The 15568-nt window shown below is 43.2% G+C and overlaps 1 protein-coding gene across 5 annotated transcripts in view; it reads left to right on the top strand.

The window, feature by feature from the left end:
* The window catches only part of acot7 (acyl-CoA thioesterase 7), a 72275-nt gene extending 68139 nt beyond the window's left edge, over nucleotides 1-4136 (top strand). For all 5 annotated transcript variants that reach the window (XM_039008438.1, XM_039008437.1, XM_039008434.1 and 2 more), the window contains one exon: nucleotides 3693-4136. In XM_039008438.1, the coding sequence (XP_038864366.1) occupies nucleotides 3693-3791 (99 nt within the window). In that variant the 3' untranslated portion in view covers nucleotides 3792-4136. The remainder of the gene's footprint in view (nucleotides 1-3692) is intronic.
* The last annotated feature ends 11432 nt before the right edge of the window (nucleotides 4137-15568 follow it).

The following is a 15568-nucleotide window of genomic DNA, read 5'->3' as shown; positions in this document are numbered from 1 at the left end:
AGGGAAAACAGGTCAGGAACGTGACAGATACACCTACTCACAGCAATAGAAAACAACTGTTGATGTCTGTATACAATGCTCCAGGCTATGACAATGTCTTCCTATTCTTTGTTTTGTTATGTGTTATACAGTACCAGTCAAAAGTTTGGACACACCTACTCATTGAAGGGTTTTTCTTTATTTTTACTATTTTCTACATTGTAGAATAATAGTGAAGACATCAAAACGATGAAATAACACATATTGAATCAAGTAGTAACCAAAAAAGTGTTAAACAAAGATTCTTCAAAGTAGCCACCCTTTGCCTTGATGACAGTTTTGCGCACTCTTGGCATTCTCTCAACCATCTTCACCTGGAATAATTTTCCAACAGTCTTGAAGGAGTTTCCACACATGCTGAGCACTTGTTGGCTGCTTTTCCTTCACTCTGTGGTCCAACTCATTCCAAACCATTTTAATTGGGTTGAGGTTGGGTGATTGTGGAGGCCAGGTCATCTGATGCATCACTCCATCGTTCTCCTTCTTGGTCAAATAGCCCTTACACAGCCTGGAGGTGTGTTTTGGGTCATTGTCCTGTTGAAAAATAAATGATAGTCCCACTAAGCGCAAACCAGCTGGGATGGCGTATCGCTGCAGAATGCTGTGGTAGCCATGCTGGTTAAGTGCGCCTTGAATTCTAAATAAATTACAGACAGCCACCAGCAAAGCACCCTCACCCAATCACACCTCCTCCATTCATGGTGAGAACCACACATGCAGAGATCATCCGTTCACCTACTCTGCGTCTCACAAAGACAAGACGGTTGGAACCAAAAATCTCAAATTTGGACTCCTCAGACCAAAAGGACAGATTTCCACCGGTCTAATGTCCATTGCTCGTGTTTCTTGGTCCAAGCAAGTCTCTTCTTATTATTTGTGTCCTTTAGTAGTGGTTTCTTTGCAGCAATGTGACCACAAAGGCCTGATTCACGCAGTCTCCTCTGAACAGTTGATGTTGAGATGTGTCTGTTACTTGAAGTCTGTGAAGCATTTATTTGGGCTGCAATTTCTGAGGTGCTGGTAACTCGAATGAACTTTTCCTCTGCAGCAGAGGTAACTCTGGGTCTTCCTTTCCTGTGACGGTCCTCATGAGAGACAGTTTCATCATAGAGCTGGTTGGTTTTTGCAACTGCACTTTAAGAAACTTTCAAAGTTCTTGACATTTTCCGGATTGACTGACCTTCATGTCTTAAAGTAATGATGGACTGTCGTTTCTCTTTGCTTATTTGAGCTGTTCTTGCCATAATATGGACTTGGTATTTTACCAAATAGGGCTATCTTCTGTATACCACGCCTACCTTGTCACAACACTGATTGGCTCAAACGCATTAAGAAGGAAAGAAATTCCACAACTTCACTTTTAACAAGGCATACCTGTTAATCGAAATGCATCCCATTCATTAAGTTGGTTGTAGAGAATGCCAAGAGTGTGCAAAGCTGTCATCAAAGCAAAGGGTGGCTACTTTGAAGAATATCAAATATAAAATATATTTTGATTTGTTTAACACTTTGTTGGTTACAACTTGATTCCATATGTGTTATTTCATAGTTTTGATGTCTTCACTATTATTCTACAATGTAGAAAATAGTAAAAATAAAGAAAAACCCTTCAATGAGTAGGTGTGTCCAAATTTTTGACTGGCACTGTATAACACATAACAAAACAAAGAACAGGAAGACATTGTCATAGCCTGGAGCATTGTATACAGACATCAACAGTTGTTTTCTATTGCTCGAACATTAGCCAGCTTTTGACATTCTTTTTAAATGAAGTTATGGCGTTGCTTTGAGTTGCTGTGGTAGTTTGTTCCACTCAACAGCGCCGGTATATAAAAAGGTGTTCTTACCAGATAGACACTTACATTTCAATTTGATAGGTACCTGGGAGCTGAGTCAGTAATAATTCTATGGACCGGACTATATCTTGTCTATTGGATATGACAGTTAGTACAGGGGACAGAATAAGTAGGAGGAGGAAGTGTACAATAAAAGCAATGGGTCGGCTTTGAACCCGTGTGATGTGAGCCCTGATTCATAAGTTCCAGGGGCAGCGGCTTTGACCACTGGACCACCCCAGGTCACCGCCACCCGCTGATTAATAGTTATGTGAAGATGGGTTTGTCATGGCTAGGACACTGTAGCTGGATGTGGTGAATCCACGGTGTGCCATAAGGTTGAGATGCCATCTGTCAACAGGTGCCCAAATATGCAGAGTCATGGGAAATTGCACAGTTTTACTCACGGTGTGTGTGTGTGTGTGTGTGTGTCTGTGTGTGTGTGTGTGTGTGTGTGTGTGTGTGTGTGTGTGTGTGTGTGTGTGTGTGTGTGTGTGTGTGTGTGTGTGTGTGTGTGTGTGTGTGTGCCAACAGCCATGGTTGCAACTGGTTGTTTCAGGCTGTTAATTGATTTGTATTCAGAGCTTGCAGTGTGAGATTCTATGTGTCGTGACATGAACAGTTAGGTGATACAATTTGAAAGAAGTGCACAGCATATAGGCATTCATAACTTGCACATTGAGTGTGGGAAATGCACTCTACAAATGAAATAGGATGATTTATTATTAGAACTGTTTATAACCCCTGACATGAACGTTTTGTAACACCTTTATGAACTTCATAGTAACCCACACATTTTATTCAACATTACTCACTCATTACACAACCAGTGAACTTGATATTTTATTTTATTTAGCCTTTATTTAACTAGGCAAGTCAGTTAAGAACAAATTCTTATTTACAATGACAGCCTACCCCGGCCAAACACTAACCCGGACGACGCTGGGCCAATTGTGCGCCGCCCTATGGGACTCCCAATCACAGACGGTTGTGATACAGTCTGAAATCGAACCAGGGCCTGTAGTGATGCCTCTAGCACTGAGATGTAGTGCCTTAGACCGCTGTGCCACTCGGGAGAACATTTTGATACATGGAGAGACAACATATTATAAGCCTTATTATAAGATATTATGCTGGCTTATACAAACTGAAATTGCTTCAGTTTCACATAGAAATGATACTGAAATTGCTCCAATAAGTAGTGAGCATAACATCAGAGCCACACAATTTTCCAGTGGAACTCATGCTAGAAATGTTTGGGGAAATATGCTTCAGTACGACTGAGGCATGTGTGACGGGTGCATCCATCCATCAATGTGTCACCCTGGCTAGCCTTGTGCACCAGCCTGAGTGAAGTGACAGGATTTGGGTTTTGTTGGTGTGTATGTTCACAGCAGACAGGGAATGCAGGGAAATAGGTCACACACACACACACACACACACACACACACACACACACACATGTTGATAGTGTCCCTGTCACTATACACTGTGAGTGGATGGAAGCAACATCCTAGCGATGAAACAGTGCCATGTAAGGATATTTGACACTGCTGTAATTGTTGTGTTAGTCGTGAGGTTGCCATGAGGTTGCCAGGCAGCTTCATTAACACTGTGCAGCCAGCAACCATGTCTTCCCATGATGCAGCCAAGTGCAGCGCAGCTGAAGAAAATAGTCCCACGCAACAATAGTGTCGACAGGGGTGTAAAAGACTTGACAGAAGTGAGTGTGGATGTGGCTCAAAGACACGGTGTGTGTATGTGTATGTTGATCTGGGTGAAACTGTACTAAAAATGGCCACCTTTCTCTTTCCACAGCTTGAAGGAGATGGGGAGCAGAGGCGTTTTGAGGATGGCAAAATGCGATACCTCCAGAATAAGGCAAAGAGACTGGCAGACAAGGAGCGCCAACAATGACACCACAACCCGAAATACTCCATCATCCAACCCACAGCACTTAGATGGAAAACTTCCCTATCTTATTACTAAACCTAAAACTAAAATAGATGGGGTCTGACTTGAAAAAATGTATGACTTGAAAAATTTCATCATACTCTTCTTGACTTTTTAATGTAAGTTTCATTGCTGCACACCAAAGTGTCTATATGTGTATGTAAAAGAAAGGAGATACGTATGTATCTTTATTTTATCGTCAAAGATTTTTATTTAAGAAGGCTATCGACGATCAGTCTGTGTGCGAAGTTATGGGTCTGTATATGCATCGATAAATAAATTAAAAGTAAATAAATACTGTACATGGTAGCCAGAGGTTTCTGTCTGTCCTTTGCTTGCTCACTGATGTCCTAGGCCCGGGCTTGCCTTGGCTGAGAGGGCATCCACTAAACATATTTTATAAATTCTGTCGTTCACACAGAAATCTGTCCTTGGCTCGGGGGCTATGACTCTGCTCCTTCCCTCTCTCACTCACTCGCTCTCTTGTCATTTCAGCAAGACATGACACCCACCATCTCAGATTGTTCAGGAATCGTTTTGGTAGTTAGAAACAGATAACATTAGCGTTCCTGCAACATTATTTTGTTGTATTTTTATTTGAGCTAATTAAGCTAACTTATTGCAACCAAATTGGCCCTTTTAAAAGATAGGATTCATGTAATATCCAATAATTATAGTACACAACATCCGATTTGGACCAAACTTCTTCCTACCATTGAGTAAGACATGAGGAATCCAATAAAATGGTAAAAAGCCACCCACGGACCCCCCCACACCCCACGCCAATCCCACCCCAACAACCAGTTTACAGTATCAGTTCTCTATGTCTGACAAGTAGTATGGAGCTGTGGCTTGGAGTATTGCTTCTTCATCCCATGTAACCTGTGATTCTGATAGTTTTTTTCCCTATTCAGATAAATCTGCCATTGAAGTCTCTTGCATTCTTTTTCATAAATTTGTTTGAAAGTAACAGGTTTTGTACACTAGGTGCCACTGTTCCTGCTACTGCCACACCCTTATATTAATTTTGCTGGTCTCAATTAAATGGATCACAATATTTTCTTTGCCACTTTAGGTAGAAAGCCAATAGCTTTTGCTCATGATGAAAATAAATTGTGTGGTCATCCTCTTAAGTCAAGCCAGTTGTGCATAAAAGCAATTCATTATGGTCCAAAGATCAAATTATATTTCAACAAAATAATGTTTCAGGGATGCCAATCTTATTTGTTTTTAACTACAGAATCGATTTCCGCACAATCTGAGATTTGTGGGTGTCAAAATCCTCTTTCTTGTGCTTCTTGTGGTGGAATGACCCTTAATCTGTCTCCCTCCTCTCGCTCTCCACTGTTTCACTGTCTTTCTCTTCATCTCTCCCTCTTTCTCTCTCTCTCTGTCTTTCTCTCTCTTTCGCTCTCTCTCGATAGATGCAGGGATTCTCCAGTTGCCTGATATGTTGATAGGACTGTACAACATTTTAGCCTGTGTGTGCGCATGCTTGTGTGTGTGTGTGTGTTTGCGTACGTTCATGTGTGTGTGCATGTGTGTGGTGTGTTTCCATGCAACACGACAGACCTCTGGCACATAGATTGTTGCCTCCGGGACCAACCAACATCCCGAGCTAAATGAACATCGATCAACAGCTATTGAAATATCTCCAAATGGGCATCCCGAGGCAACTCTACATTCAGAAGATGAAGTCCCTGCTCTTAGATTTCCTTTCATAGTCCTCCGCCTGCTACGGTAAAGATGCAAATAATAGGAGAAACCATCTGAATCAAGAAAATGTATAACAAACATGAGCCAAGGTTGTTAACCACTGCTTTATGCCATCAAAAGTATAGTAGTATAGTTTTCCCATTTTGGGATAGTATCTATATGGCTGTTTGAGATAGTATTTCCTACTATTTAAACAGGCGTAAGGTTACACAGCAAGACAGTGTGTCATTGGACTCCCAAAGGTTATTGTCTTCACAGCTGTGTGCTTTTCATTTTCCCATTGGAAATGAAATTAGGGGGGGCATTTTATTTTTATCCTTAGTGAAGGATAGAGTAGAAGAGGGAATATGAGGAGAGGAAAGGGGGTTGTAGACAGATTATTATCTCAGGTGGGGGGAAAAGTATTGGGCCTGTTCAATAACACTGCTAATATACCACGTAGGCTATACACACAACCAAGCCTGCAACTCCTTAACCAGATAGTGGAGAGCAAACTAGTATCATTTTGATTATTGAATTTTTAAAAATGCTGTATTTACTGAGACAATCCTGTTTAAAGTAATAATGAGCAACTTTCAATGTGCTGAAACGCATTGAGTACATGACTTCTATTAACTACTTCAACTACTTCGTCTTGTGAGTATATCTCACTGTCCATTCTCACTCCCCCACATCCTTGTTCCTCACTCCCAACAATACAAATAAGATGCATACTGGCACTCCTTTGCAGTGGTGGAAAAAGTACTCAATTGTCATACTTGAGTAAAAGTAAAGATACCTTAATAGAAAATGACTCAAGTAAAAGTGAAAGTCACCCAGTAAAATACTACTTGAGTAAAAGTCCAAAAGTATTTGGTTTTAAATATATTTAAGTATCAAAAGTAAATAGAATTGCTAAAATGTATTTAAGTATGAAAAGTAAAAGTATAAATCATTTCAAATTCTTTATATTAAGCAAGCCAGACGGCACAATTTTCTTTTTTTATTGACGGATAGCCAGGGGCACACTCCAACACTCAGACATAATTTACAAATGAATCGTTTGTGTTTAATGAGTCTGCCAGATCAGAGGCAGTAGGGATGACCAGGGATGTTCTCTTGATATGAGTAACGAGTACATTTGGGTGTCAAGGAAAATGTACAATATTTTCTTTAGGAATGTAGTGAAGTAAAAGTAAAAGTTGGCAAAAATATAAATGGTAAAGTACAGATACTGCAAAAAACTCTTAAGTAGTACTTTAAAGTATTTTTACTTAAGTACATGACACCACTGCTCCTTTGCGGAGTGAATCTCTGAATCTCAGATTCTATAACCTAACCTGTTTCATAAAGACTGTGTCTCAGGTCGTTTCCTCCTCCGTCGTACGGCCCCGGATGTGTTCCCAACATCCCAACCCAGCCTTAGGGGGTTTGCGGCCGCCTCGCGCTCTTACCCAATGTGGAGACTGACAAGGCTATTTGGAAGACGAATTATCCACAATGACGGGAGGAAACCCATTAGGAGGGAGGGATGGAGGGAATAAACGATCCGGAGGAGAGAGAGAGAAAAAAGAGAGAGCAATCTGGTTTCATCAACGCTGGCTCCCGGCCTGTTTTATATGTTCCACCCGCTGTGCATAGCGGGGAGAGTCACGATCACTAAGGTGTTCACTGATGGCAGGACCAAACAACCGTTAAAGGATGAATAGCACAGAGATGCAGCCTATCTAGCTAACATCCACAAGGTTAATGTAAAAAGAAATAAGCTCTTGAATGTTAAAACTCTGGTATGCTGTATACTGTGGCCAACAGTCCAAGTCTACTCATAGGCATACTGTTAGAGGCAACTTGCTGTTGGAGAAAAATAAACTAGAAGATAAATAACAAGGGGATGTTGGCCTACTCTTTGAGAGCTAGAGGAGGAACACAAACCTAGAAATACTAGATGCTGCCACTGAAAAAGAGTGAGTTAAATGAACCAATCCCATGCACCCTGCTGAAGAAAAGAAAACAGCATACATTTCATGCTGGTATTTTCTGGTCCATGTTGGTCTATGCTGGTCAGTGCTGGTCAGATGCTGGTCTGACTAGCATAGTCTAGCTGGTTATGCTGGTTTACCAGCATGGTCTAGCAGGTTTTGCTGGTGACCAGCCTTCACTATGTTTTGGACACTGGTGATCAGTCTTCGCTGTGTTTTGGACACTTGTGACCAGCCTTCTCTGTGTTTTGGACACTGGTGACCAGCTTTCGCTGGGTTTTGGACACTGGTGACCAGTCTTTGCTGTGTTTTGGACACTGGTGATCAGTCTTCGCTGTGTTTTGGACACTTGTGACCAGCCTTCTCTGTGTTTTGGACACTGGTGACCAGCTTTCGCTGGGTTTTGGACACTGGTGACCAGTCTTTGCTGTGTTTTGGACACTGGTGACCAGCCTTCTCTGTGTTTTGGTCACTGGTGTCTTCACTGTGTTTTGGACACTGGTGACCAGCCTTCACTGTGTTTTGGACACTGGTGACCAGCTTTCGCTGGGTTTTGGACACTGGTGACCAGTCTTTGCTGTGTTTTGGACACTGGTGACCAGCCTTCTCTGTGTTTTGGTCACTGGTGTCTTCACTGTGTTTTGGACACTGGTGACCAGCCTTCAGTGTTTTTTGGACACACACCAGCTTATGCTGGTGACCAAGCGGGTCCATGCTGGTCTATGCTGATCTAGCATGGTCAGACACTAACTTGTTAAGCTGGTCTGACCACGCCCATCAATATCATATTTCCCAGCATGCTCTATTGCAGTTGATTTTTAGGATTGTTTGTTTCAATATCTTTTTTGTTTGTTGTACACAAAGATAAATAACATACATTCGTGTAAACTAATCAAATTTGTTAGTTGGACTTATTGCAACTGTTACTGAAATGGTTGATCCAGTTTAGATTGTTTGGGTAGTCACAATTATTTTCCTTTCTAACCCTGGCAGTCATTCTGAATGCATATTTTGGTGAAATAAAGTTCCAATTATTGGATATCCCCACTCTGGCTGCATTCCAATAGGAATTAAACATAACTTTGCAAGCCAGCATGATGTGACTTGATGCTGGTTTTGCTGGGGATCAGCTTATGCTGGTCTAGGCAAAAACACAGCAAAGGCTGGTCAACAGCAAAGCACAGCGAAGGCTGGTCACCACAAAAACGCAGCGAAGGGACCACGAAAACACAGCAAAGGCAAGTCAACAGCAAAGCACAGCGAAGGCTGGTCACCACGACAACACAGTGAAGGCTGGTCACCAGTAACACCAGCACCTATGCTGGACCAGCCTATGCTGCTCTATGCTAGCTTTGTCAGCAGGGTAGTGAGTGTACGGCTGCTTAAAGGGTCATGCTTTAAGAATTCTTTGCTGCCAGAAACGGAAAAGTGTCTTCACAAACACAAGCACAGACTAGTTTAGATTCGACATGAAGTCATGTAGATTTGTGTTGTTATTATTATTGCTTCTACTGATCTCTGAACTTAATAAGCAGACCTTCAAATGTGTTCCCAAAGTATTTAATGCTGGTGTGTACAGTAGGACTGCTGAGGGAGGTTGGCTGAGCTCACACAGGAGGTGGGAGACGGGCAGCCCTGTGTTGCCCTGCAGACACAGTGGGCGGGGATGCCTTCTGTCAATTTACTTCTAGGTCACCTAGCGTCACACAGGAAAGGGCCCTGCTCTGTCTTTCTCCCTATCTCTCTCCATCTCTATCGCTATCCCTCTATCTCTCTTTCTATCTCTCTCTCACTATCTCTCCATCTCTCTCTCTCTGTTCTCATACATGACCTGTGATACCCTTGCAGTGTGCTCATCCAGTGATCAAAGCTCACTGATCTCCTTATATTAAATCAATAGTATCTACTACTATGGACAGATGGGATGCTGGGATGCAAGTCCAGTTTGTTAAACCACAATGAAGAATTCTCTATATTGACTTCTCATCCAATTGGTTTGTGGTATACTGAGCTCTCTCCGACTAAGACTGACATGTTTGTTGCCTTATACTGTATATAGAAAAGGTAGAATGATTTTATTCATCACCATATGGACACTCCCCTCTCACACACACACTTGTTTTTCTATCCTCGTGGGGACCTAAAATAGATTTCCATTCCAAATCTTCCCTAGCCTTAACCCTAATCTTAACCCATAATCCTAACCCTAACGCCTAACCCTATACTTAACCCCTGACCTTAATTCTAACTCTAATTATAATCCTAACCGTAAATCTAACCCCTAAACTTAAAATAGCCTTTTTTCTCATGGAGACGTGGGAAATGCCCCCATGAGGACTTTGGGGGATTTCAGGTCCCCTCGAGGATAGAAGAACAAGACCACACACACACACACACACACACACACACACACACACACACACACACACACACACACACACACACACACACACACACACACACACACGCACACTGTATTACTACAGTATTAGGTTTTTTCTTTCACTTTGAATATCCTCCGGCGTGGGAATGATCCCAGAATTATGAATATTTGGTATGGATGTTACAGACAGCCAAATAGTTACTCAGCTCATTTGAAGTGGCTTGGGGTGCTCAATTAATGGAATATTTCCATCCTGAGATGCTGTCACAGTACAGATGCTCATTAATGCTACTCCTTACAAGCATGTCACGTGGAACCCACAATCACCTAACACAATGCATTCCTATGGAAACCAGAACGGTATTGAGACAATACATGTAAGACAATGCATGCAATGGCTATAGGTTGCCTCCCGTGACCTTGTTGCTAATTGTAGTGTATGGGTGGGATAACATTTGAAATGTTATATGCATGATGTTGAATGCATGTTTGCATGGTCTTTCAGATCTGATTATAGGCCTAATGTAGAGGCCCTCAAAATATGGTCCCAAATCCTTTTTCATGAGCTATCTTAGAAACACAATATAAGATGATTTAGACAGCAAATTCTCTGGTTCAATCAAAATGCATCATGCAGGGGAGGATTTCTGTATTTTGAAAGTTACATATCTTGAACACTTGTCAACAATGGACTAATGAAACAAATACCAAAATATTGTTTTTGGGTGGAATTTTCCTTTAAAAGTGTCTATGGGTCCACACTTTTCAATGTTAAATTAATAATTTACTAAGTGTAAAGCCTTATGTGCACATTTTCTAGTATACCTTGCCTTTCAAGTGAATTGTGAGTTACCACTCATGACTGTATTTGTTAGTGACAAAGACATGGTTGTTGCATTCATTCATTTTCAATCCTGTGGCCTTCACCAAGTGAGATTCTAATTGAATATGTAACATAAAAATGACATTTTTCAACACAATCAGAATGTACACATTATGCTGGCTTGCAAAGTGATGTGTAATTTCTATTGGAATCCAGCCAGAGTGGAGATATCCAACATTTGGAATTTTTATTCACCCGCAACCTGCATTCAGAATGACTTCCAGCGTTGACAAGACTAAGATATGAGACTACCTAAAGCATTTAAACTGGAACAACCATTTCAGTAATGGGTGTAATAAGTCCAAGTAAGAGATTGGATTAGTTTAGAAAAGTTTGTTATTTATATTTGAGTAGCATAAGACTAATTCATCAATGTAAATGCAAAAACATTCACATTGAAACAAACAATTGTAATCTACCTACAATTGAGCATGCTGGCAAATATGATGTTTTGCTTCAACTCTGGTTATTAACACCAACACTGGGGTTCTTTTACACCAATGAGGGTTAATTTAACACTCACAATGTTCATGTGTAACTCCGAATCAACAGAAATGTTACACTGAAAAATCAACACTAGGTAACACTGTCCAATTTGTTGTGTAGGATATTGTCTCACCCCCCAGAAAAGAATAACATAAAATAAAATAGTTATAAAGGTGAGTAGAGATCCTCTTGCCTGATTCACACTATAGGATATTTTATTTTCAGATTGTGCTTTCCAGCATGGTTACCTCTTGCTGGAAGATGTAGCCTCACCTTCAGTCTTAAAGTAGCCTACAGTGCATACTGTACATCGCAGGTTGGACATCAGTTGAAATGCATAACGGGCCCACAAAAAGATGTCAGGCCCTGTATGCACTGGAGTACATTCTGCAGCTCACTTTGAGATGGAAAAATTATATTCTCTGCCAAGGATGACATAACTTCACTTGATTTTTATAATGCTGCCCAACTATTTAATCTCTGTTCTCATGGTTGTCATGTAGCTATGTTTATTAGTATTTCTCACTAGCCTACAATCTGAGCCTCAGGGAGGGAAACCCATTCATGCAGAATCACCAGGAAAGAAGTCTTATGTGTCACGTAACAAGTGCAATAATGTCAGCGAAAAGGGACCACGAGAAGAAGCATAAAGAATATTATTGGAAAACAAGTGGCTGAGGACAAAAAACGATTGATAAATATGAGGGTGTAATGGTTCTATGAGCTAGGGACTATGCTAGTCACTCAATGAGTGGCGGCAGGATGAGTCGAGATATTAACATCAGAGTAATTCTGTGCCATGGGTGTGATGCGTGAGCCCCCCGCACGTAGCATCACTTCCTCAAGACACTTTACGAGGCTACAAGGTTACCGACATCTGGACTAGCATAGTCCCTAGCTCATAGAACCGTGGTTACATGAGTAACCTTTGTTCTATTTCGCTTGAGAGACTATGCTCGTCACTCAATAGGATGACAATACCAGAGTAAGTCAGTTTGCGTAGGGCACTGCCTAGAGCAACACATCACCATAAGTGTCCGATGCAGCACCAAGCACAGCTGAGCTCACACCGTGAGGGTCAACCACATTCTCCTGGTAAAAACTTGCATAGGTACTGGGGGGCGCCCAGCTGGCAGCGGCACATACTGTATGTTAGAGAGGGGGACTTCCTTAAGCAGTGCCCAGGGGGTGGCAACTCCCCTGGTGGTGTGCTACAATAGAGGATGGCGCTGGGCAGCTAGCTGAGCTACATGCTTGCAGGATAGTGTCAACAATCCAATGTGACAACCGTTGGTTTGAGAGAGGCTTACCCTGTACTCCAACGTCCGCTCCACGTATGTGTTTAGGGATCTCACAAGACACAGAGCACGTACATCAACATCATGAGCGGGGCATGGAGGGGGCATGGAGGTGGACAAGGCTGTTTGCACAAATTCCCTGTTGTCGTGACCGGGGGGCAGGACCTGGCCGCAGAATAACGCTCGCCTTACCCGGGCCCAGACGATAACACTCATTACTAACAGATAAAGCATGGAGCTCGCCAACCCTCTGGTAGAGGCGATGGCCACCAGAAACACAGTCTTAAGAGAGATGTTTCAAGTCTATAGCGTCTAACAGTTCGAAAGGAGGTCTAGATAGTACTCCAGAATCAGATCCAAATCCCATTTGGGAACTGAGGGGGCTCTTGAGGGGCGTAATCGATGGACTCCCTTAAGAAATATTGCCATGAGTGGATGGCTGCCAAGTGGACCATCCTGCTCTTTATCATGCTTGTACCTTAAGTGTGGATGCAGCCCTGCCAGCATCGAACAAAGATCTCAAGAACAGGAGCACAGTTTTTATGCAGCAGGATTCTGGAGCAACCCCCTGCTCCCCACACCACTGGCAGAACACGCTCTACCTTGTGTCATAGGTTGATGTGGTGCACGGGGCCCTGGCACTCTGTAAGATGTTAACTACAGAGGGTTCAAGATCTCAACCAGACCATTTTTTTTAAAAATCTAAAAATATTATCGATCTGATAATATTTGAACTGAAACTACAATTTTAAGACGTGTCCTTTTTTCTGATTAAATTTACTCGAGAACACGATAGGATTTTAAAATACCTGCATGCTTGAAGGCAGGGTGTATGTGAACCGTATTGTCCGTTGAAGAGGCCCACAGCTGTAGGAGGGAGAGTTTCGGATGCTACAATGTGCCCTCCGCCTGTGACAATAGGTCCGGTCTCCAAGGTACAGTAGTTCCCATGCTCTCCCTGCTAGGATTGACAGTATTGTGCTGAACCAGTGGCGTCGGGGCAACCAGAAGGTCCTGGTGACCCGCTTTCCCGATTCTGTCCAGAGTCGCTGGAATCAGCGGGATTGGAGGGGAAGGCATATAGCCTCTTCCTCGGACACTCGTGTGCCAGGGATATCGAGAACCAGAGGGGGCACTGTGTGTTCCTCTCTGAGGCAGACAGACTTTCCCAAATAATCCCTACATGCGACTCACTATTCGGGGATGTAGTCGCCACTCTCCTTCCGGAGGACCTTCCCTGGACAGCATGTCCACTAACTACAGTGTTCAGGATCCCTGGGAGGTGTACAGCTCTTAGTGAGGCCAGATTCTTCTGTAACCACAGCAGAAGGGTATGTGGCATCTGGTGTAGGCAGATGGAACCCAGACCCCCCTGGTGATTTATGTTTGGGAGAAAATTTTGCAGAACTAGTTGGAGTGTTCATGTGGAGTTTGGACCAGCTAGGGCTCCATGTCCTGCTGGCTGCCCTACCCCTCAATACTGCTCCACAGCCTGTCAAGGAGGCGTCTGTTTGAACCAGTTCCCACCGATGGACTCTGCCCAAGCGTTTTCTGCCTGGAAGGAATTTCAGGGATCGCCACCTTGCCAGTGCTCATGCGCATTCCTTGGACACAGTCAGGCGACAATACCTTTGTTCCTTGGGATGTAAACCCTGAGCATTGAACCACCTCTGCAGGTGTAGAAGGCCCACTTTGTATTCTATGCCGTTGAATGCAAAGCGCAGGAACTTCCTGTGAGCCGGGCGGATCGGTACGTGGAAGTAGGCCTCTTTTAGGTCGAGAGTGGTGAACCACTAGCCTGGGTTGATAGCCTGTAGGATGAGGATGGTTGAGAGGTCTCAAGTCCAGGACGGGGCGAAAGCCAGCATCTTTCTTGGGGACTAGGAAATATACTCCATAGAACTCACTGTGCTGTCCTGATGGTCCGAGTTGTCTGATTGCATTCTTCTCCAGCAGGGAGGCAATCTCCAGTTGGAGAGCTTCTCTTTTCAAGGAGTCAGCTGTTGAGTTGACCAAACCCCTCTGACCGATGGTGGCCAGCATTGGGACTGGAGTTTGTACCCCTGTAGTACTGTATCCAGCTCCCAGGGGCACTCCACAAGCTCCTACCACTTTTCCCGATGGGCTTGGGAGAAGAGGCCGATACCGGGGCCACACCCATCAGGATGACTGAGGTGGCCCATCCTTTGTCTAGATCATTACCAGCAAGGATGGAGATAGCATCAGGATCCTGTCTTAAGTCTTCAACAGAGCCTGTTGGGCTGAGAGAGCGGACCTGCGAAAACAGAGAGGCTGCCTGGGCCTCCAACTCATCCAGAGTCCTTCTTGGACTGCTTGGTGGGAGGGCCCACCGCTGGGGAGGGTTGTTACGCTTGAGACTGCTCCCGGAGCCTTTAGCATTTGTCTCCGTCATCATAGCTAATCGTGCATCACATAGGCGTCGGCCAAGAGTAGCACAAAACATGCAAGCCAGCATTGCATTTATCGCAAAAGTATGGCATGGATAATCTTCTCCTCGTCTAGACATAATCAGAAATACAGATGTGTCTTATAGACCAGATAATAGTCTTAATACCACCCATTTAATACTATACCAGGAGTAAGTATAAAGTAGTTCTGCTCTCAGGGCAATATGTGAAGTAAGTAATAATATATTCTATGGATATCAGAATACATTCGAGAAATTCCACTCACAATGCCCAAAATGTATGGATGTGAGGAGCCAAACTCAACTGACACAGTAACAGACTGTGTGAGGAGATGTCCTGAGAACAGACTGGCCAACTCTTGCGAGATTACGGAGGCGCACATGCTCGAAATGCAACAGCTGCAGCTCAAGCCAGCAAGAGAGTATGCTAGCTAGGAAACAAAGCCTGGAAATTAAGGTGCGACTCAGCAATCATCAGTCCTACTTCTGGAGAGCAACTGTGTTTAGCTAGAGCTAGATAACACACAGAGTTTCCCCTATCCTGGGTAGGTGAGGTACCCAGCCTCAATCTCCAGAGAAACGAGACTAG

The sequence above is a fragment of the Salvelinus namaycush genome, chromosome 14, assembly GCF_016432855.1.
Source record: "Salvelinus namaycush isolate Seneca chromosome 14, SaNama_1.0, whole genome shotgun sequence".
Taxonomy (NCBI): Eukaryota; Metazoa; Chordata; class Actinopteri; order Salmoniformes; family Salmonidae; genus Salvelinus; species Salvelinus namaycush.
This window is presented reverse-complemented; position numbering and strand designations above follow the sequence as displayed.